The sequence below is a fragment of the Bos taurus genome, chromosome 19 (genome assembly GCF_002263795.3).
Source record: "Bos taurus isolate L1 Dominette 01449 registration number 42190680 breed Hereford chromosome 19, ARS-UCD2.0, whole genome shotgun sequence".
Taxonomy (NCBI): domain Eukaryota; kingdom Metazoa; phylum Chordata; class Mammalia; order Artiodactyla; family Bovidae; genus Bos; species Bos taurus.
In genome coordinates, this window is record NC_037346.1 from 51769877 (window position 1) to 51791503 (window position 21627).

Genomic DNA, 21627 nt, shown 5'->3' on the forward strand with positions numbered 1-21627 from the left:
AAAATTCTCTTTGTAGATGATGCCATGAAAGCCAAGAGGGTTTCCTAATGAAATGCCCATACTGACTTTGTGGAAAGGTCCTAACACGGAATCTTGTAAAATTCCTCTCTTTCCTCTCTTTTCCATGACACTAATTCTTCCTACTCTAACTTGGGCTTGTTTGTACACGGGCCACCAGGGAGGGCAGACAGTGATGTCGAGTCCAGGCAGGGCTGTCAGACCATGAGACCACAGGCCAGGCCTTGCGGTGCTGCAGGGCTCGAGAATCTTCCTTGCCATCCTTCTTGATTTATATTTTTAAAAGGTGAAAAAGGATGTCAGGGCTGGTCAGGAAAAGTGTAGACTCATGCTTACATCTACACAAGGGGCTGCAGACCCACTGCCCTGCGGGACAGTTCATTTCACTCTGATGGTCCTCAGTGACTGCCTCTGAACTTCCGGGTGGACAAAACGCTTGCTGGTAGTGGAAAAATAGCAGGGACGGAAAAGCTGTGATGTCTCCGTATTAAAATTCTCTCTCAAAATGTTGAAATAAGTACATACATGCACAGGATGTGCTGACAGTGTTTCAAATTATTAGGGAAATGCCAAATTATGTTGGGATGACTAGATAATTATCTGGAGGAAAGGTGGATTAAAAACAAATAAAACAAAATAAAATTCTCTTTCTTTTCAGCAACATTTCTGAATTGCCAAGGTTCTGGGGATAAGTGATAGATGATGGGGCCGGGGTTCTGGCAAAATAACTGAATTAAAGAGAACGAAGCAGATAGATACCACAGGCTGCCCCAAATGAAGCGAGGGCTCCTTTGCACTGTGTTGGGTTTTCTTGTTAAGTCAAGGTTACTGCACTGATCCAGGCAGGGCATAGCCCAGACAGAACCCCCAGAATGATGAGGAAACTATGATTTAAGTTTGATGGAAAGATTGCACACAAGATGCCCCTTTTCTTTCAGTTATTCCCTCATTTTGGTATTAGCAAGTTGGGTCTTCTCTTTTCCTGGGGGAATGTGGGTTGTAAATGGGACATTAAAGAAAAAGTCAACAGGGGGCCGTTTACAACAAGGTTGTTTGCCTGGCTGGTTGCAGAGTGCTGGGCAGTGTGTCCCTGCTTGGAAAGGTTTTATCCATCCCATTACTGAAACAATGGGAAGGTCAGTGGAGACTGGCCACAGTCTCCTCTTATGAAAATTTGGGGGACCCTAGTTGCTGGGGAGCTCAGCACACCCAATCAGCCACTGCCATCCCAAACCCCTGCCCGTTGGCCTTCCACGTGATGAGAACTCGTGGGCTCCTGCCAAATAGACAGTGTTCTTTGTTGTGTTGTTATTGTTGCTTTTTTTGGTTTTGTTTTGAAAATCTGTTGATAGCTTACCCTGCGAACTCAGGATAGTCTTAAACTAATCTAGAAGCACACATGAGGAATACCAATAATTTCTGCATTATTTTCATAATGTCAGAAAAGCAGCAGCCATAATACATTAAAAGCACCAAAATATCTCCAGGGAAGGATCCTGGCCAACAGCCTACCCCAGCTGATTATCAAGCCGCGAGGACAGGCTGTGTGTTGGCGTTTCACAACTGTACACCCTGCTCTCACTGCTCGCTGTCTGGGTCCTACACACAGTCCTGAGTCCGCTGAGATGTCAGTTCTGTCGCAGGCAGACCACTTTCGCAGGCCACCATGCAGTAGGCACAGAGCAGGAGAGCAGACCATGTGGGGAGGGGGGCCGCCACACTCCACGTGGGCCAGAAATCAGCTCAGAACACACGCCTGGGCCAGTGAAGACAGATAGGGCTTCTGTGTGATGTGCTCAGTGGCCTGGTGAGAAAGTGGAGCCCTCCTTGTGGGGAGGAGGGGCAAAGCCTTGTCCTCAGGCAGGTGGATGATTAGGCAAAGCAACCTAAGCAGCTTTCTGGGGGAGGAGGTGATGGTCCTCCCAGCCAGCTCTCAGAATTTAAGACCCTGCTTCCTAACTGGGTGCAGATGTAAATGCCCACCCCTTTCTGCTGCGGCCCGGCCCCTCCCACAACTGCCCACAGTTCTTACCCAAGGTTCAACTGCCCCATCACCACTGTACACAACTTTTTCCAGGGCCTAAAGTGAATTATCAGGCCTTGGTGTCTATATTGACAGTGGTTTTAAATCTCATTTGACACTAAGAGTAAAACAGCCCTCCTTACATCACAGTCTGGTCCCTACACCTGCCCCATAAATACACATTAACTGAAACAAAAGTTCTGTGAAAACTCCTACCTGTGATGAACTTTGGTATTTTGCCATCTCAGTAACCCAAAACTTAGCTGGGTGAGACCCACAGAACTGACCTCCCAAACCATTCGCGGGGCACCAACTGCCGCGAGAATAGTGACACAAGGTAAGTGGTGACTGAACTTGACAGCCCACAGCACCCTCAGGCACAGCCCCCCGGAAATGACCAATGCACAGGTGCTGACGGCCTGTGTGTGTAATCGGCTCAGTCTCTCCCCTTTTCTCTGCGGCTGATTTGCATCTCACATCCTTCCAAAGAGAAGGGGTGCTGACAGCACGAACAGTGCCGGAGCACAGCGCACTGACAGCAGCTCTGGGGGCAGACGAGAGAGCAGCTGACGACCCAGATCAGTGTTTAATTGAGGGAGGGGGTGGTGATTTTGCCAGGGGAGCCATGGAGGAGCAAGGACTCATCAGCTACAAAGCATGGGGGCTGTCACACACACTCACACACACTCAGCCCCAATAAACCAGTCCCCTCACTGGGAGGCTGCGGGGTTCTCTGGCTCCCTCCCTGGGCCAATCTGGTCCACCTGCAGACACTCACCTGTAAGACAATAGGAAGCTGCTCAGGTGGGTTCCTGTTTTCCACGCCCATGGTGAGCCACACCTGGAAGGCGGTCAGCTGCTCAGCAAAGAAGGGGCTGTGCTGTGAGACAAGCAAGATGGGTTAGTCAGGGACCCCCTTATTCACCCGGCTCTGCCTAAACATACCCCCCACCATCAACTCAGTCATGTGTCTTTGTGAGGCCCCAACTCCGCCCGGCTACCACTTAGGCGAAAGTCCGCAGAGCCAGGCCATGGCAGAGGAAGCAGTGAGATGCAGTCAGGCTGGGATGTTTCATACAGCAGAGTCAGAGGACTCATGGACAGACTGGGTGTGGGTAAGAGAAGGGTTGTGGTAAGGTTAACGCTGGGGCTCAGGCCTAAACAGGCTTCCCTGGTGGCTCAGTTGGTAAAGAATTCCCCTGCAGTGCAGGAGACCTGAGTTCCCCTGGGTGGGCAAGCTCCCCTGGAGAAGGAAATAGCAATCCACTCCAGCATTCTTGCCTGGGAAATCCCATGGGCAGAGGAGCTTGGTAGGGTACAGTCCATGGAATGTCAAGAGTTAGAGACAACTTAGTGACTAAACTGCCACCACCTCAGGTCTAAACACCAGGAAATGGGGTCCCATAACCCTAGGTGACTTGGTGACTAAACCACCACCACCACAGGTCTAAACACCAGGAAATGGGGTCCTGTGACCTGAAGTGGGAAGACCAAAAGAAGCATGTTTCGGAGAAGCACGTGGAGAACTCAACCTAGAGATGCATTGTGTTTAAGGCGCCTCCTGGACACCCAAGTGAGACATCAGGGGGTGGGGTGGGAGGGGGAGAATGGCCTTCATGAGCCTGCAGTTCAGGAGACGGGTCTGGGCTGGAGAGACAGATCTCGTTTATAACGTGAGAAAGAGTGGGGACCCCGGGCTGAGCCCTGGAGCACCCCAAGAGCAAGAGGCCAAGGAGGTGGAGACACTAGGGCAAGGCCAGTAGAGGGAGCAGGAGCAGGCAGCAGCCAGGATGCCAGGGAAGAGTGATTTAGCTGAAGGCTGTGGTTGGCACCAGCATGTCATGATGTGGAGGGTCAGGCAGGACCAAGGTCCAGGGCTGACCATGACATGAGGGCCCTGGAGACTGACTACTAAGAATGTTCTGGGGGGGGCCGTGGTAGTGGGCAGAAGGACAACTGGACTAGGTTCAAACAGAAGGGAAGATGATTTAGAGACTCAAGAATAGTTTTTTGCAGGAATCTGGCTGCAAAGGGGAAGGGATCGGATAGGATCATGTGACCAGGCATTTCTTTCTAAAGGTGGGAGAAAAGGGCATATTTTGTAATAGGGGGAATTGCTGATGGAGGAGAAGGTACTGGGCGAGAGTCCTGGCAGGTAGGCACCAGGGAGCAGGAGCCCTCCGGGAGGGACACAGATAGGAGGGGATGTAGGGATGAAATGGGTATGGAGGGACTCAGAGGCTCTCTCTATTGCTCCTGTTTCTCAGTGAGGTGGGAAAGGCAGCAGATGCTGTGGACGGAGGGCAGAGAGGGGACAGGAAGGAATGAAGGAGACATATCTGGGCAGCTGGTAGGCAGCGTCTAAGGCCCCTGGAGGGCAGTGACAAAAGCAGGTTACAGTGGGCTTCCCCAGCCTGGCAACAGGGGTGCGGAGGGTGGCTTGTCCTCTCGAAAGCCCTGCAGAGGGGATGACTTTGGTGGTGATGACAGGGACCAGGGAAACCTCAGATTAGCGGCTCAGGTAGGAGGGGGCCTAGGCCCTCGGAAGGTCTCTGAGAACCAAGAGGCCAAGCGGTAGGACTGCTGGGTTTTCTGTATTACACGGTCATCCCCACTTAATACGCAGCTCTATCGTCTGTGAGCCCCAAACAGAATTTCAAATCTCTGCCTCCCACCCACTCTGCCCACATTGTTCCCCAGAGGGAGAGGAAGGGTGGATGGGAAGGCAGGGATGTGGGTTCTGACCCCAGGTTCTGGCACATGTGGACATGTGCTCGTAGAGGACTCCAAGTGGTGAGGTGGGCTCAGTGAGGCTGGGAGCCAGACTGGGGCGCTCCTGCCATGCCCTCTGTGGAGGGGCCTGGGGCTCAGAGCCGTGGTGCCCCTTGTAAAGAAGTCAATGTCGTGTGAGAATTGGGCAGAGAAATTTCACACTCAGGAATTCATGTTCTTGCAAAGTCAGGATACATGAAGTTACTCAAATTTGGAGGGCAACCTGGGGATTGGAATGGAGCCCCCAACGTGATATTCCTGTTAAGTGTGAGTTATTCACAGATTGGTTTAAAAACAATAGTCCTGTTAGGTGCCCCCTCCCCAGCTGTACCGAGTGAGGGGGACCTTCAGTCTGGGAAGGGGAGTTGGGAAACTCAGGTAATTCCACCTCTCCCCCTTTCCTGCACTTTGGTTTTACCCTGTGGATACAAACATGTGGTTCACTGCTGCAGAAGCTGCTCTGTCCCCAAAGACAGACAAACACTCCTGATCTTTTCACCTAAAGCTGACAAAGAGGGAAAAGCCCTTCTCATCGAAGTGTGCTGTGAGGTTTGTCATGCTTTTTAAAGCTGCGGAGATGGTGACAAACCAGCTCAGTCCCTAGCATAAGCGTGGCTCAGCATTTTAAGTAACACTTCACAGAACAGCTCGAGAGCTGCCCTGTGAGTGTCTGAGATGATTCACAGAGAGCTAATGTTTTGGGCCAAATCTTCAAGACTACCTCCCGGTGTGTCAGAGCTACCGTGTAGATTCTTGAGGGGAAGACACAGAGCCCGGGATGAGTGTTCTGGAGCAGAGCTCACAGCTCGTGGGCAGAAGCTCTGAGTCACATGACTACGTGGCCTGGGCCTCAGGGGGATGATTCCAACACAGGTGGTCAGCTCACGTGTTAGATGGGTTGGAAGGGGTCTGAAAACAGGCACCAGACGTGATGGACTGAGAGCAGAAAGGCCATCTCTGGGCACAAGGAGCCACACCTGACCCCAAAGGCTAGTCCACCCTGTCTTGTGCTGTCACCTTGGGGACGGAAGATAATTACTTCATATCAACACACTCTTACTCTTCTCACCTGCTGACCCTGGTCCAAACACACTGATGTTGGCTGTCTCATAATAAGTAAGATTTCTTACATGGGTACAAGTCCTAACCATAAAAGAAAAACATTGGTAAGCTGGGTATGGTAAAACAAGAACCTTCTGTTCACCAAGTAAAAACATCAAACAAGTGAAAATGAAATCTACAGAATGAAAAAAGGTATACACAACGTGTGTCGGGCCTCCCTGGTGGCTCAGCTGGTAAAGAATCTGCCTGCAGCGCAGGAGACAAGAGAGACATGGATTCAACCCATGGGTCAGGAATGTCCCGTGGAGAAGGACATGGCAACCTGCCCCAGTGTTCTTGCCTGGAGAATTCCATGGACAGAGGAGCCTGGCAGGCTACAATCCATGGAGTTGCAAGAGTCGGACCTGACTTAGCAATTAAACCACCACCAGCATTCACAATGTGTGACAAAGGATTTGTATTCAGCGTATAAACAGAACCACTACAAACTGATAAAAAACATAATGCAAAAGAAAAATGATCAAAAGTCTTGAACAGGCAACTTATAAAAGAGGATATTCAAACAGCCAACAAAAATATGAAACAGGGCTCAATACTATTATCCATGAGGGAAATGCAAGATAAAATCTCAATGAAACACCATTACATATGGAACCAGAAAAGCCAGAAGGGAAAAAAAAAAAGGTGGAAAACATCACGCATTGACAAGGACATGAAACAACTCAAACTCTCATATATCGTGGGAAGGACTGAAAATTGACTCACAACCACTTTGGAAAACTATCCAGCAGTTTTCCTACTGAAACTAAAAATATGCACAACTGGAAACCAGAAATCTCATTCCTCAAGTGCACACCTGACACTAATGTACCCAAGCACAAGGGATTAACAGCACCTGGCCACACCTGCCCACCCACCTAGGCCCAAAACTTAGGGGGACACCAAAAACACAGTGACTGAGGTTAAAAAAAAAAAGGAATTTAAAGCAGTATTTAAGAAAATAAAAATAAAGGTAAAAATCCATTATGAAAAAAATATCAACATTTCATATAAAGACAGGCCCAACATGACTGATTTCTCTTTCTGCCTCAGGCACCAGTATCTTGGTTGGGCAGTAGTCAGGACAATTTGTGAGGTCCACAGGATGGACTGTGAGCTTTGAGGTTTCTGGGCTATAACAGGAATGAGCTACGAGTGCACAGATTGAATAGTGTTGAGTGAAAGCAGCCAGACACAAGGATTCTATTTACCAAAATACAAACTGGACAGGGCAGCACGTGCCCCGGAGAAAGCAGTGGCCAGAGTGGGGCCTCAGGGGGCTGCTGATGTTATGACTTGGGTGCTGGTATGTGACTGCACTCAACTTGTAAATTCATCAAGCTGCACAGTACGATGCCTGCAGTCTTCTCTGTGTATGTTATGCTTTTAAAAGAATGGAAACTAAATAAAACAGCCAGCATGTGGCTCTGTCAGGAATCCCTCCCCATCACAGTTTGGTGACATTGCTCCCAGAGGCAGAATCCTGAATCCAGGAGATGGGAAATGAGGCTGAAGACCCTTGAAAGGAGGCCTGGCACTGGAAGGAGGGGTGAGGACATCGAACAGTGGGACTTTATTACCCCAGAGTGTGCAGCTCCCACCCCCTGACGGTAAAAGGAAAATCAGGCACAGAGCACAAAAAAGCACGAGTTGAACGAGGTTCCCAAACACGTGTGCATGTGTTAACAGCCCTGTCCCTGTGTAGGTGGAGCTCGTGAGGGGCAGGGGTCCAGGACTGTTCCCTATCGGGACTTGTCACTGCCTCAGGGATTAGGGTCCCCCGGCAACATCAAATACATGGGTGGGAGACACATGAAGGTCCTGCCAGCTCCCACTTCTGGGTTCAAGATGCAAGGCCAGTTTTGGCTTCCTCCAAGCGCATTAAAGGAAAGGTGGGTGGAGGTGCGGGAGCTGCTGGAGTGGGCACTGCAAACGCTGGTGGAGAACCCAGCGGGGGGCAGACGGGATCTTGCTGCAGAATTCTTCCAAATTTGCTGTAGGTTTGAAAACGTTCATAATAAAATGGGAAAGATTCCAGCAATAAAGGAGGGGACAAAAGATAAGACAAAATTGGGAGGGAGGACCTCGTAGTCCAGGTACCCCAGTCTTAGAGGCATTGAAATCATCTGAGGGGTTAACACACACACACATAAAACACCCCCCACAGATATGCATACATGTACACACACCCGACAGAGAACACACACACCCATACCCCAAAGATACATGCAGGCACACAAATATACATGCACATACACCCCCTGAGATATACATACACACACACCCCCACCCCCACCCAGGCCCCTGACTCAGTAAGGTTCAAAGCTTCCCTGATGACTGTGATGTGCACTAAAAATGAAAAGCCTTTGCAGTGAGATGTGGATGCCTCTGACCTCGGTCAAAGCTGTGTGACTACACCAAAGGTCAGGAACCCTCATGTCCAGCAGGTACCATGTGCCAGGCTCTGCCCTCCAGTCCTCACATGCTCCTTGAATTGGATACAACTATAATTCCCATTTAAAAATAAGGAAACAGCTGCCCACTGCAGTCTCTTCAACAGGACCAGAGAAGACGGTGTGGAGAGAAAAAGCCAATAACTCCGACCTGCAAGCCCCACCCTCCATCCCCTTCAGGGGATGGCTTGGAGCCACCTGCTTCCTTCCACTCCCCCCAGCCCATTTACCCCCAGTCCCGAATGCCTGCCTGGTCCCTTGGGGGGTCAGGGTTGGGGTGGGGGGGTCTAACTGTGTTCTAACTTGAGGGGTGGTTGTTCTCTTTTTCACGGGTTTCTTGAGAGAAGGGACTGGGTCTCACCCACATGCACCCAGACATGGTATCTGATGCACAGCAAATACTCAGCAAATGAGCAAATTCTGAATAAAAACGGGCGCTGTATGGGGAAAGGAGGCAAGAGGAGACCCTTGGTGAGCTGCTGCCAAATCCCCTGGGAAGAGGGGAGAGTCAATTTGCCTCAGGGGCCACGAGTGACACCAGATGAACTCAAGGACAACCAGACATCCCCTCAGGGCTGAGAGTCTCGAGCACTGTTCACAGTGAAAGGCTGAGAACCCGCTATCAAGGAGTGCACGCTAAGAAAAACAGACTCAAGACAACAACACTACAGAGAAGACATCTTTAAGAGCTGACTGTTTCATAATCTAACTTTAAATAACCCCTGGTTGGAGCAATCTTTTAAGCTTCTGGCTAATAAATCTTCTCCCAGGTGGGTGAGGGCTGTCTCTGACACCCAAACAGGGGCTTTGAAGGCCAGGTGGCCAGAGAAACAGCTGCAGGGACCAAGCAGGATGCCCTGGGTAGGGGGGGAAATGGGACTCACCCGAAATGCTGTGCCTTCTTCGATGATGGTCGGCAGCTGGGAGAGACAGATGTCCACGGCCAGGTCCCAGGCTTGCCTGGAGAGAGAGCAGACAGGGACCCACGAAGCATTACTGACAGGCTCACCCACAGGGGCCCTGACAGCAGAGGAGCCCGTGAGCGGCTGAGTCAGGGTGGAGCTGCCAGTGGGGGGCACAGGAGGCGAGGAACTCTTGGCTGGCAGCACTAAAGCCATTTTGTTGATGACAGCTTTTCTCTTCAAATTAAAAGGAGAAAGAGCTCAGGAAAAATAAAGGGACTTGTCCACGTTCTAACTACACAGCTTCTGCCCCAACTTGAGCCCACCTAATGTGGCAGTTGGGGCTCTGGGTGGCCAGACTGGGGCAGCATCACACACAAACTGGCCATGAAAGGCTGTGGTCAGGCTGAGGCCCTTCACCAGAGACAGGGCAGGTGGGGCTGGGAGAAAGGGTCTCCCTTGGCCCACCCACAGCTAGAACTGCCCCCTGTCCTTGTGGCCGCTGCACCCCTCTGTGGGTAGTGGGAACCTGTGTGCAATGCAAACCACTGGGGATGAGATGGGTGGTGCCTTGTATGCGGGGAGGCAGCAGCCTCCCGATGGCTGGGCTTGGTCACCTTTTCCAGCTTCCTGTGGTGCTGGACCTGGCTCCACCCACTACAAGATGTGCAAGACAAGGCCACATTGACTGGGTCATGGCATCACCTCCCAAGGGTCAGTTTCACCGCCTGTGAGGTGGGCTAGTGATTGTGTCTCCTGCACAGGGTCCTGTGAAGACCTCAGCAGGTGGATGACATCGAGGGACATATACAGAGGCCTGCTGTTTCCTGGCAACAGCCAACATTGACTCTAAAGTGGACACAAACAAGTCTCTTCCTTTCTCTGTGGTCTCAATCTGAGCGTGGATTCCCAAGGATATAAAGATTCTCTGACTCAGACTTCCCTTTCTTTTAGAAATGTGCTCCTCTTGGAAGTGATGGTCTGAACATGGGGTTTTGTTTCTGGTATGGCAATCTCCTCCTACTACAATGCCCTGACACATACAAGGATTCCACGTTAGGTTTATTTAGACTAATAACTGCCTGTTTGTGTGCAAGAGGGTTTTCTCATGGGTCTTCATAAATGGTCAAAATAGGAACAAAAAAGGAAAATATCCAGAAAAACAAAATGGAAGTTGAACAGAAAGACTAGAAAACTCTTTTTCGAGTATATGGAATATCTTTCTTTTGCCCAGACTGGCCCCTTCTGCACAAGCCTGCCCTTCCCCCTCCAATCTAATTAAGAGGCAATCAGGAGATAATCAAAAGTGCCTCAAAGTACGGGCAATAAATAGCTCCCATATGCTCAATAAGTGCCCAGCCTGCAGGCGAGATGGTTATTCTGTGGCATTGAGGGAGCCGCTTACTCTTTGTTAAGACAGAAGCAAAGTCAACTATTGTAATTAAGCTCTATGAAGATTCATTGAATTTAATCAAATTAAAAGTTTCAACTTCAGGAGTTAGAAGAAGAAAAGTGAGCACCAGATGGGGGAGGTGCTGTGGGCGGGGAGGTCTGGGGCAATTGGTGGTCTTGATACAGCCACTTCACTGTAGGGGGCACCAGGAAACTAAGCCTTCTGTACAGCAGGCTTCCATGCCTTCTTCCAGAACCATCTCCTCAAATTCAGGAGGCAAGAATTGTAAACCGTTAATAATATTCCTGCTGGGGTGTCCTAGACAAAGTATCAGAAACTAGGCTGCCCTGGTGAGACCAACAGCCCTCAGACCTCTCCAAGGAGCGAAACAAAACCCGACGAAGCTGCAGCAGGCCCTGGGTGACAATAGTCTGAGGAGTGTGGGCTGTCTGGCCTGCCACCTCCTAAGGGCTGGCCCCAACCTGGGTCCAGCCACTGAGGAGGGTCGAGTCCTCTGCCAGCTGCACATTTCTGTGCCAGAAAAGCAGCTCAGAGGAGACTCCTGGCCTGAAAGGAAAGAGGTGTCTTGCCTGCTTCACCAGGAGCGAGGAGGGGCCATGTCTGCAGGGGCACAGCTGCCTAAGTGAGAGGGGATGGGGACAAGGGGCTCCGTTCAAGGCACTGAGGAGGACAGGGGAGGAAGGAGGATGTGGGGGAGCACTGAAGACCTGCTGGACACCAAGAGGCCAAACAGACTACCAGCACGCAGTGAGGCTGCCGTGAGCCCCAGGCAGGGGTGGGAGAGAGCGGCAGGCTGGCGCTGGGCAAGCCGGTCTCTCTTTGGGGCCTGTGGTTGTTGACAGCACAAAAGGAAAGGGTCAGGCTGAGGACCTCAGAGTTCCCATCAAGCCTCTGATCACACGGCGGCCTTTTCAACAGCACAAAGGTACCCTCTGCTGAGCATCTATTCAGTTGGTTAAAACTGGCTACATTTTCTAGGGTAAAATCAAAACGAACTTGGGAGTCTTAATTTGGGATTCTCACTAAGGGAAAGTGGGAAAGCGAGTCCTTAAAACCCTGGCACCCAGGCGAGCGTGGAACTTGGGAGGTGTCTGCGTTCGCACTTCCCACAGCCCCTGGGACCAGCCGCGCCAGCTGCACCCCCCCCTCCCCGGAGGGAGGACCCCGGGCTCCCCGCCCCCGAGGCTCAGAGCAGCGAGGCCCTGAGCCGTGGGCTGCCGATGAATCACGGCCTAGAAAACGTGCCATCCAGGCAAGAGCTCGGGTTTTCAGGAAACGGGCCTAAGATGGCAGGCACCCAAGGAGTGGGCCGTGAGGAGAGCCTTCCAAGAGCACCCGGCTCCATCTGCACTGATCAGTCAGTCAGCCAGGCTCCCTTGATGGGATGGAACATACAGGTTATTACTGTGGAGGAACGCAAAGTTTCAGGACCTGCTGAAATTGAAAGTGAAAGCGAACGGCTCCCCAATGGCTTCACATCAAAAATTAAACAGGAGCCGGGCGCTGAGCATTTCATCATCGGCGCCCCCAGCCTGAAGCAAAGTGTGAATGTGTATGACTTCGTGTTTTAACCTCAATTTTTGTTAGGCTTTGTTCCCTGCCTCCCCCTGCTGAAAATTCAGCCTCTTCATCACCACCCAAGGAACACAGTAACTAGACAGTAAATTATTTATTAGGAATGCTCTTTCCAACTCCTGGCTGTGCACTCCCTAGGGACGAACAGACTTTGGCCAATTTACCAGGTGGGAGAAAGAGCTGTGGGCATTGTCGTCCAGGGTTTCATCACCTGCATGAGCTCTGCTAAAAGCCCATGGCAATGCTTCACCGTCCAGGAGCCTAGATCTCAGGGGCGGCTGGTGAACCCGAGTGCAGGAGAACATGACCTTTCTGGTTTCCAAGCCTCACACGCTCCTGCCTTTGCATCACAGCTCTCCTACCTCCCCTAAGGACAGGACTGTGAGCTGGATGCCTGCTACCCATGACAGAGATCACACCCCCAGCCTCCGTAGACCAGGTGCCACACACAGCCACTGGGGAGAGTGGAGACCTGTGTCGCTCAAGTGAGCCACTTGGCTATACAGGAAAGAGGATCAAACTCCCATTTGTAAAGCCACTGGATCTGGTATTACCACCTAACCGGTATTCTTATAAAGCCACTGGATCTGGCATTACCAACTAACCAGTATTCTAACCAGTACCTCTGCCCACTTCCAGGTGAGGAGGGAAAACACCTGGGAGTCCATCCATCCTAAGCAAGTCAGGGTCCCTTGATGTGGCTGCATGCCGTATGCAGCTGCTTGACCTGGAGTTTATATGAAGTATCTGTGGTCTCTGACTTGGCATGAGACAGTTCTGAATGATTTCATAAATAAATAAAGGTTATCACCCATACTGAGTGGTTTTCTCCTCCCTAGATCTATAACACGGTAGCATGGTCCAACTGGAGGGCTGGTCAAATTCCTAGCCCAAGCGCCATGACCCTCCAGGAGGAGCCGCTGTCCCTCTGATCAGTGGGGAGGCTCATCCTCTGGAGACCCAGGCCATGGTGCTGCTCCTACGGAGAAGCCCCATGCCGAGAGGGTGCAGGCTGCTCTGGTTGGTCCCTATGTCTCAGGGACCTGCCATCTGGCTTCTGATCGACATTTCTCTCTTTCACTGCATGATCATGCTCCTACGAGCATGTTACTTCTTCAATCTAAAGCCTGATTTTATATTCGATTCCAGATCAAAGTAGGTTAATGGTATAATTTTCAACATTTTTAATGGGCTTGACTAACATTTATCTGGCTACAGGCTCAAGCTGGCACTGTTAGGAAGAACCCCATCGGGGGAGGATGTGTTATATGCCTGCGATTCTCCTCCCGTGAAATCTCATCTCCTCTGATTTCTGTATGAAAAGACCTAATTTAGACTTACCTATTTGGCATTTCTCAGAATATAAAGATCGGAAGCCACGATATTAGATTTCAGAAAAAGATCCCCACTTGGAGAACCTTTGGCTGTGGACATGCAGAGCAGGACAGGCCACACCAAGACCTGGGTGAGCAGAGCACCCTGGCCCCACCCCACCTTTAAGCCCTGCACGTGGTTATCAAGTGTTTCAGGGTCCCTGGGCCACCAAGAAGATGTACTCCCAATTTCAAACTCAGGGCATCCCAGCCTGGCCCAGAGTCCCTAGTGGACAGCCCACTGGCTGCATCTGGTACCCAAGCATTTAGTCTGGCCCTCAGAATGTTTTTTTAAAAATGCTATATTAGATACCAACACTTTAGGAAATAATAGATGAGAATACAGGTTTTTGGCTGCTCTTTAAAAGCTGCGGTTGGGGCTCCACGATGCACATGATGCAGCCCGGCTCTTGCCACACCACCGCGCTCCTTGACAACTCCTCCGCCTTTCATTTTGAGGTCTGAAGGCCACCCTCTCTGTGTGTCCCCCCTTCGAAGCCCCGAGGACATGAAGTGTCTGCCACGGGAGCGAACGAGGGACAGAGATTTCCTACTGCCTGAGGCCCTTCCTTCCACCCCAGTGGGGAACATACTCTGGGTACCAGCCTGCTCTGTACCCTGCATGTTTCTGAAGCCCTCTCTTCATGCCCACACCCTGATGGGGCCCTTCCCATAAGTGGTGGTGGACACGACACCAGGACCCACACAGTCCAACCCTGAGTCTGTGTCTGTGGTGACACGAGGGCCGTGTGTAAGGGCTTGATGCCCACCTGGGAACACACAATGTGTCCAGGCTGGGTCACCAGTGCTTGATATCCAATAGATGCTCAGGCATTACTTCGTACCTTTCCTAGAATGGCTTTTTAATGATCTTTACAATGATCTTGACAAGGCCTCCCGGTGCCCTGTGCATAGTGAGCGTGCAACTACATGCTAAATTAAATTATTGCGGCAATTGGTGTTGCAGTAGCAATCCCATGTATAGTAACAAACACAGGATGGAGTCAAACGCATCTGAGTGATTTCCAATTTAGGGTTTTAATGAGCTCTTTCCACAACATTTAAAAAATATCAAATATCAAATGAGATCAAGTACAGGTACTAATCCTCAGGGAGTTCTACTAGTTACACATTTTTTTTTCATGCAAAGAAGCACCCAATGATTCTTCTGTCTCCAGTTTTTTGTTTTTGACAAGGAATATCTCAACCTTAATGACTTAATTAAAAAAAAAATAGCTTTAGTGTTTCAAAGGCTTAAAACATATACATGTAGATTTTTAATTACAGGAGTAATATCTATCAAATTTTAAGAGAGCATTCTCACTCCAATCCTCTGGTCCTGGTATTAACACCATTAGCATCTTGTTATAATTCTACCTAGCCCTCTTGCCCATGCATAACACAGAAGTAATTATATTGCTGATACAGTCTGGTGTTCTGTTTTTGTCATTTAACATATATTTTGCATAATAATAAATAATCTTCATAAAATTTTAAGATGGCTTGTATTTTTTCAAGTATATGTATTTCAATTACATCTTTGTTCTATTAGGTACTAGGGTTGCCTCTGGCTTCCCTTCTTAAAGCTAACATTCTGACAAACAGCTTTCCTTGTCAAAGCCTCTCTGACTGTTTCACCAGTCCCCCTCAGCAACCTGCTTAGTCCTCCTCCTGAACTGAGATGGGCAGATGCAAAGTGGACAGGGCAGCAGGGGCTGGAGTGAAGTGGGAGATGCCAGGGTTCAGAACTGCCAGGTAGGGAATGTGCTGGTCAAGGCTGGACAGTCAGGGGTCAGGCTGCCTCCCCATCCAGGGAGGTGATCCCAGGAATCTTCCCTCACAGCATCCTACACTGATCCCCCTCCGAGTCCATTTCCCATGGACCCCACCATGCAACATCCAGAATTTGCCTAAAAGGGAGGAGGGAGGAGGGAGGGATTCAGGCTATAGACGGTGCTTTGCAGGATGGCAAACCATGCAGCCTGAGGGACTAGACTGTACTCAAGTCCTAGGGAGCTTATCAGCTGCAAAGGGCCCCTGGAGTGTGCAGGCAGGCTGGAACCAGAGAAGCAGAAAGACCCAAAGGTGCATGTATGACTGCTAGCAATTTCACATGCCCCGGGAGACCAGAGGATCTTTCCCTGCATTTATCTGGGCCTCTGTGGGTTGCTTTATTAGCTCACGTTTCTCTGCACAATGAATATATACAAATGAGGATCTGTTTTATGAGGTTCACAGAGAGCTAAACTTGCAGGTGAGAGGGCCATACTCTCAGTTTTTGAGGTGGGCATGGAAATCCATAAGAGAGATGGGCAGGATTATGAGATGCTGCTGTTAGCATTTGCACCTTGTATTAAACAGTATTTATGCAAATTCCAGGACTCAGACATGTTCTAAGAGGCCAACACTAGAGAAAGCTCCATGGGGGATGAAGAGACACAGGTGTCACCATTCTGTACTGTGCTCTCCAGGTGCCTGCTCTCCAGGCCCGCTTCTCCTGCTGCCCTCTTCCCTGCCTGTTCTGTCTGCTCTCAGCTCTGGCTCTGGTTCTACTTCTTTTCTCCAGGACCAGACGCTGTTATTACTCTGTGCAGCTGAGCACACCTTAGAAGAGGCAGTTTCACATCCAGAGAAACATGCACACAGAGACGACTGTCCCATGGACTTGCCATGGGGTGGGCAACAAGGTGGAGGGGAGGACTTAGGCTGCTTCTTGCTAAAAGCTGGTGCCCTCTGTCCATCCTGTATTTCTGTCTCCTGGGGATCTGCTTGGCCAGTAGCCCAAGTGACCGTGGTGGCCCAGGAGGCCCTTCACACTGGGTGGCTGGTGTGAGGCCTATTTCCTGTGATTTAAATAGTTTTCTATCCATGACTAGACACAACACTGACACTGTTTAGCTCTTTTTCCTTATTCTTTCCTCTTTAATAATACATATTTTATAAAAACCTGGTTCAAAAGTAATAGAACTTAAGGCATCACTTTTTCTTTTTTTAACAGGATAAGGCTGTTTTGAGGATTTCCTCTTTCAGAAATGTGGGTCTTCTAATTATTCATCCTAAGCATTAGAGAGGCTTTTCCCCCGACTCCCGCTCCTAGTTCTAATCATGGAGGGAAGGAAGCTGCATCGGCTGTTCTGCCGGTCTGTTCTCACAGGATCTAAACAGCTGCAGAGCGACTCTTCCGTGGCGGTCTACTCCTGTTCCTCTGTTTCTTCATAACTTGTTCTCTAGTTTATGCTACAAGCTCTTACAAAGGATATGGATGAGGCATGTTTTAACTTGATTTCTGTTTACAGTCTGGCGCTTCGGCAGCATAGTGCATCTTGATTTATCTCATACATAAAAATGCTAATTTCTGATATTCCTCAAGTGGATAAGAGGAGGGGAGTGTACCACCTCCTTCTTGGTTCTTGGGGCTTCCAGAGTCAGGGGAAAGTGGTCATGCAAATATTTAAAAAGAAAAAAAACCACCACTCCAAATGAACCTGAAAATACACCATAAAGTGGTTTTTGCTGTTGTTCAGTCGCTGAGTTATGTCTGACTCTTTGTGACCCCATGGACTACACAGCACGCCAGGCTTCCCTGTCCTTCACTATCTCCCGGGATTCGCTCAAACTCACGTCCATTGAGTTGGTGATGCCATCCAACCACCTCATCCTTTGTTGCCCTCTTTTCCTCCTGCCCTCAATCTTTCCCAGTATGAGGAAAGTGGTTTTGGGGGCTAAAAAGAAGTGAATTACTCTTCTAAAATATTTTGCATTAGGGTTTCTCCCAGATGGATATAACTAAGACTCATTTTCCTTTCTTACTGCCCCTTTTCAGTACGTCCTCAAACTCTGCTTGTGTCACAAAAGCATGGAAATGAGAAGAAACCAAACGCCTTCAGATATAATGTCTAGATTCAAAACAATTTCCATTAATATTGTTATAATACGGTGCTTACTACTAGCAGTAGTGTAAGGAACAGTAACCCAGTTTTGAAGGAAATTTATAATCAACATAAAAGTGTCCTAGAGATCACACTTGTGTGTGTGAGTGTGTGTGTATACATGCATGCATGTATGAAATAAGCATGCAAATGACCTGGTCATGAACCCAGCAGTTTTCAATCTCTGGAGCAATCTTGGACACGCTTCATGAACTCAGCTGGCAGTTTCCTTCCTCAGTACGAGCCCTTACAGAGTCAGAAACTCACCCCCAGGCCCTCTCCATCTGAGCCATGAACCACAGTGCCTCTGGAGGCACGGGTCCCGTTCGGCCTTGGACGACCCTCAGAGACACCTGTTCTTCTGCAGGGGACTCAGGCAGAGCTGAGTGCCCGACCCAGGACTCCATGCTTGGAGGCACGTCTTCCTATTTTGCTCCCCTTACACTTGGACTATCTCAGAAATGGGAGGGACTCCCCTGGTAGTTCAGGGGATGTGGGTTTGATCCCTGGTTGAAGAACGAAGATCCCACACACTGTGGAGGAATTAAGCCCATGTGCCATAACTAAGACCTGATGCAGCCAAATTAAAAAAAAAAAAAAAAAGAAAGAAATGGAAAAAGCACACTCCTTAGAGAAACTGACACTGGTCCAGCAAGAAACACTTACCACATGGCGTGCATGTACGTGGGGGGTAGGCGTGGACTGCTGACGGGGGTGCAGTTATATGACCTCATGATTCTTTCTGCCAATAAAAAATTTCGAAACAGACTAGCCACCAACAGGTCCTGTCTGAAGAGCTTTTGGAAGAGATCTGAGGGCAGAGAAAAGATAAGAATTTGTCTTCAGTGACTCATGCCCAGCATTTAAATCCAAATATACAAACTTACTTCTATCAGAATTTGCCACAAGCAGGTTGGGACTGACATGCACATTTTCCACTGGCAGTAACCTACATCTGTTACATACGTAACTGGAACAAACAGCAGAACCCAAGCAACTATCAACAGAAAACACAAAGGCTCCTTATACTACAGTAGTAACTGCAGCTGTAAGAAATACGGATGTTCCATGAAGATGAGCCTTGAATCTGCCCTGAAAACACTAAGCGCCAAAGCAGATGCTTCTCTAGATGCTCTTCATCCTCAAAGAACCTCTGGGGTTCCTGCCCTCTCCCGCCCACCTCCTCAGGTTTCTTCACTGAGAGGAACACGGTCATCCCTTCTGACTTCTCTCACATCCCAGGGCCAGAGTCTCCTGACTCCAGGGCAGCAGCCCTCCCGCCAGCCCATGGCTGGGCGCCTCACCCCGAGGAAGCACGTTCCACGCAATCGTGTCCGTGATGGCTGTGAAGATCCAGTTCAGCTCGCCCAGGGGGGTCCTCCTGTCATTCAGCCGCCCGGGAATCCTAGAAAACACAAAATAGCCACAGCGACAGAAACAGGTGATGGAGGCAGGAGGTGGTGGGAAAAGAAGGAGGGAGGGGACAGCACATCAGACCAGGGGTGTGGGAGGCTTGGCCATACTGGGAGGACCTCTGTGCCTCGCTGGGATTTTTGAGACTCCTGGATGTCCAACCTCACATCTTGAAGTTCAGCTTCCACTGCACTTTCTTCCCCTCCCCATCTGTACAGAAGGAGCAGGTGTGGCCTCTCCAGCACTCATGTGTGACGACAGGCGTAAAGCAACTCTGACCAGGGGAGCCCCTGGAGCCCTGCAGCTCACCACAGGCTTACTCTCAGCCTCTGGGTGGACTGGCCCTGTACTCGAATCAAGACACTCCTCTTGGGCTGGACACAGGTCACTTCCCAGAAGCCAAGGGTAAAGGCCAGACCTCCTCTGTGGGCCCAGCTCTTCACCACACATTCACCTGTTCAACATCAAACAAACTTACTCAGGCCTAGATTCTGCCTCTTAAGTTCACAGAGCAAGCATCGCTGGGCTGAAAATGCCAGCGGTGAGGACATGAGAGGCAGGCCAGCTGCGGCCCAGGCCTCCCAGTGGGGCATGTGAGGGGAGCTGGGCTTAATTCCCCACCCCCACAGGGAAATTTGAACACAGCAAGACAAAACCCAATGGACAACCAGGCAACACTCTTGAGTGATGCTCCGCTTGTGGCCACTCACATACAACACTTTGGGTGTGTATGGTGGCACAATCCTTCAGGTCTGTATCCTTTCTTCAGTAAGGCTGCTCCTAGGAATCAGTCTTGAACCAGAAATGAAGAATGTGTAAACAAGTTATATTTTTCCAATGTTTTATTTATAACAGTGAAGAGGCAGAAACTACCTATGTGACCAATAATAAAGAAATGATTAATTATGGAACAACCACGATGAAATAACTACAAGTTAGTAAACTGTTGTTTATGAATATTTTAATGATATGGGGAAAAGACTGCTTTGTAACATTAAGTAAAGAAGTGGGACAAATAACCATGCTGACATAATTACACAGAACACCCCCAAGGAAAGCTGATCAGGAGGAAAACCCCGCAGTGAGGCAGTGGCAACACTCTCCCTGCTCACCCGCCTCCTCGCCCTGGCAGCTGGTGGAGACAGGAGTGCATTCTTGGACAAAGGAAGGTCTGCTGAGGTTTATTTTCAAACTAAGACCAAGGATGTCAGGGGCGTGAACAGTGCCCCTTGAGTAAGGTGAAGTGACACAGCTGAGCCATCGGAGGAGCAGAAGCCACTCTATGTCAGGTGCAGGTCAGTGTGCATTTAGGTGGGTTTTGAAAACCCTCACCTTATGACAATTGCCGGCAGATAATTATAAAACTAGACTCCCACTAAGACCTCCTGAAAATTCTACTGATGTTTTTTCACTAAGCTTATCATGAAATCACAGACCAAGCCATCAGCCCAACTGATTCCAGACAACCTGGGAATCACTCAAACTTAACAATCAACCAATCATTGTGAGACCTACCTTCTGCATTCGGCAGCCCGGAATGGATGACAACTGGGAAGTGAATCCCACTTCCCTTTCTTTCCATGTCATTCAGAATTAAGTCACTTCAGAAACTACTTGTTCCTGTTTTCCTTTCAGTATTTGATCCTAAAGAACAGCAAAACCTAACCCACTCTGGAAGCCATCTGGGTGAGCAACGCAGGACTACGAAGAAAGGTCTAGCACAGAGCATCAAGTCCAGGACACATTTTGTTACTAAAGTTTCTTTCACCTGTACCCTCCCCCCAATTTCATTAATAATCAAAGTGGTTCTTTGAAAAGTTAAACCCACAGTGTTAACCACAGATTAGCTTTTACGTGAAAAGCACAAGATTTCATAATTTAGGGCTTCCCTGGGGTCCAGTGGTTAAGAATCTGCCTGATAAGGCAGGGGACACGGGTTCGATCCCTGGTCCGGGAGGCTCCTACGTGCTTCGGAGCAACTGAGCCCATGTGCCACAGCTACTGAGTCTGCATGCTATAACTACTTAAGACTGTGCACCTAGGCTCTGCAATGGGAAGCCCCACACAAGTAGAGAGTAGTTCCCGCGACTCACAACTAGAGAAAGCCCGTGCACAGCAACGAACACCCAGCATGGCCATAAATAAACTAATACATTAATTAATTACAATTTAAAAGAAAAAGAGTTTAAAGTTATAGTTTAGTAACAGATGACAGAATTGGGAGATGAGGAAAAATGACTCTAGTCCCAGCTGTGCATGTCTGGGTAACTTCTGGCGTCTTGTTCCTCTGCTCTGAGTCACCCAGACTAACCTCATATGCAAAATGGGGACCAAAATAAAGTGGATAGCACTTCAAAAGGAGATGCAGCAGACACTTTCTTGGAAAATGCATGCCACCTCCTCAGATTCCTTATCACCGCTATCAGGCGTTGGATTTATTCTCACCTCCCCCAACATCTGGGCTCACCTACGGTTTTCAGCACTGCCCGCTGTCTGGAGCCTGACTCCAGCCACGGCCACTCTGCTTATGGATCTTACAAAATAACCCAACACAAGGTACCTGCCTTCACCCTTTGCTTGCTGTCTTCACATCCAAATTTAACCACGTCTAAAATCAAGCTCATCCTCATTACTGCCATCTTCTTCTCCCCTGT

General features: G+C 49.4%; 1 protein-coding gene across 1 annotated transcript in view; it reads right to left on the bottom strand.

Moving 5' to 3' along the window:
* RPTOR (regulatory associated protein of MTOR complex 1) overlaps positions 1–21627 on the bottom strand; it is a 324636-nt gene that overhangs the window by 83651 nt on the left and 219358 nt on the right. The window contains 4 exon segments of the mRNA NM_001192130.4: positions 2820–2921; positions 9252–9327; positions 18227–18371; positions 18865–18965. Coding sequence (NP_001179059.3) covers positions 2820–2921; positions 9252–9327; positions 18227–18371; positions 18865–18965 — 424 coding nt within the window.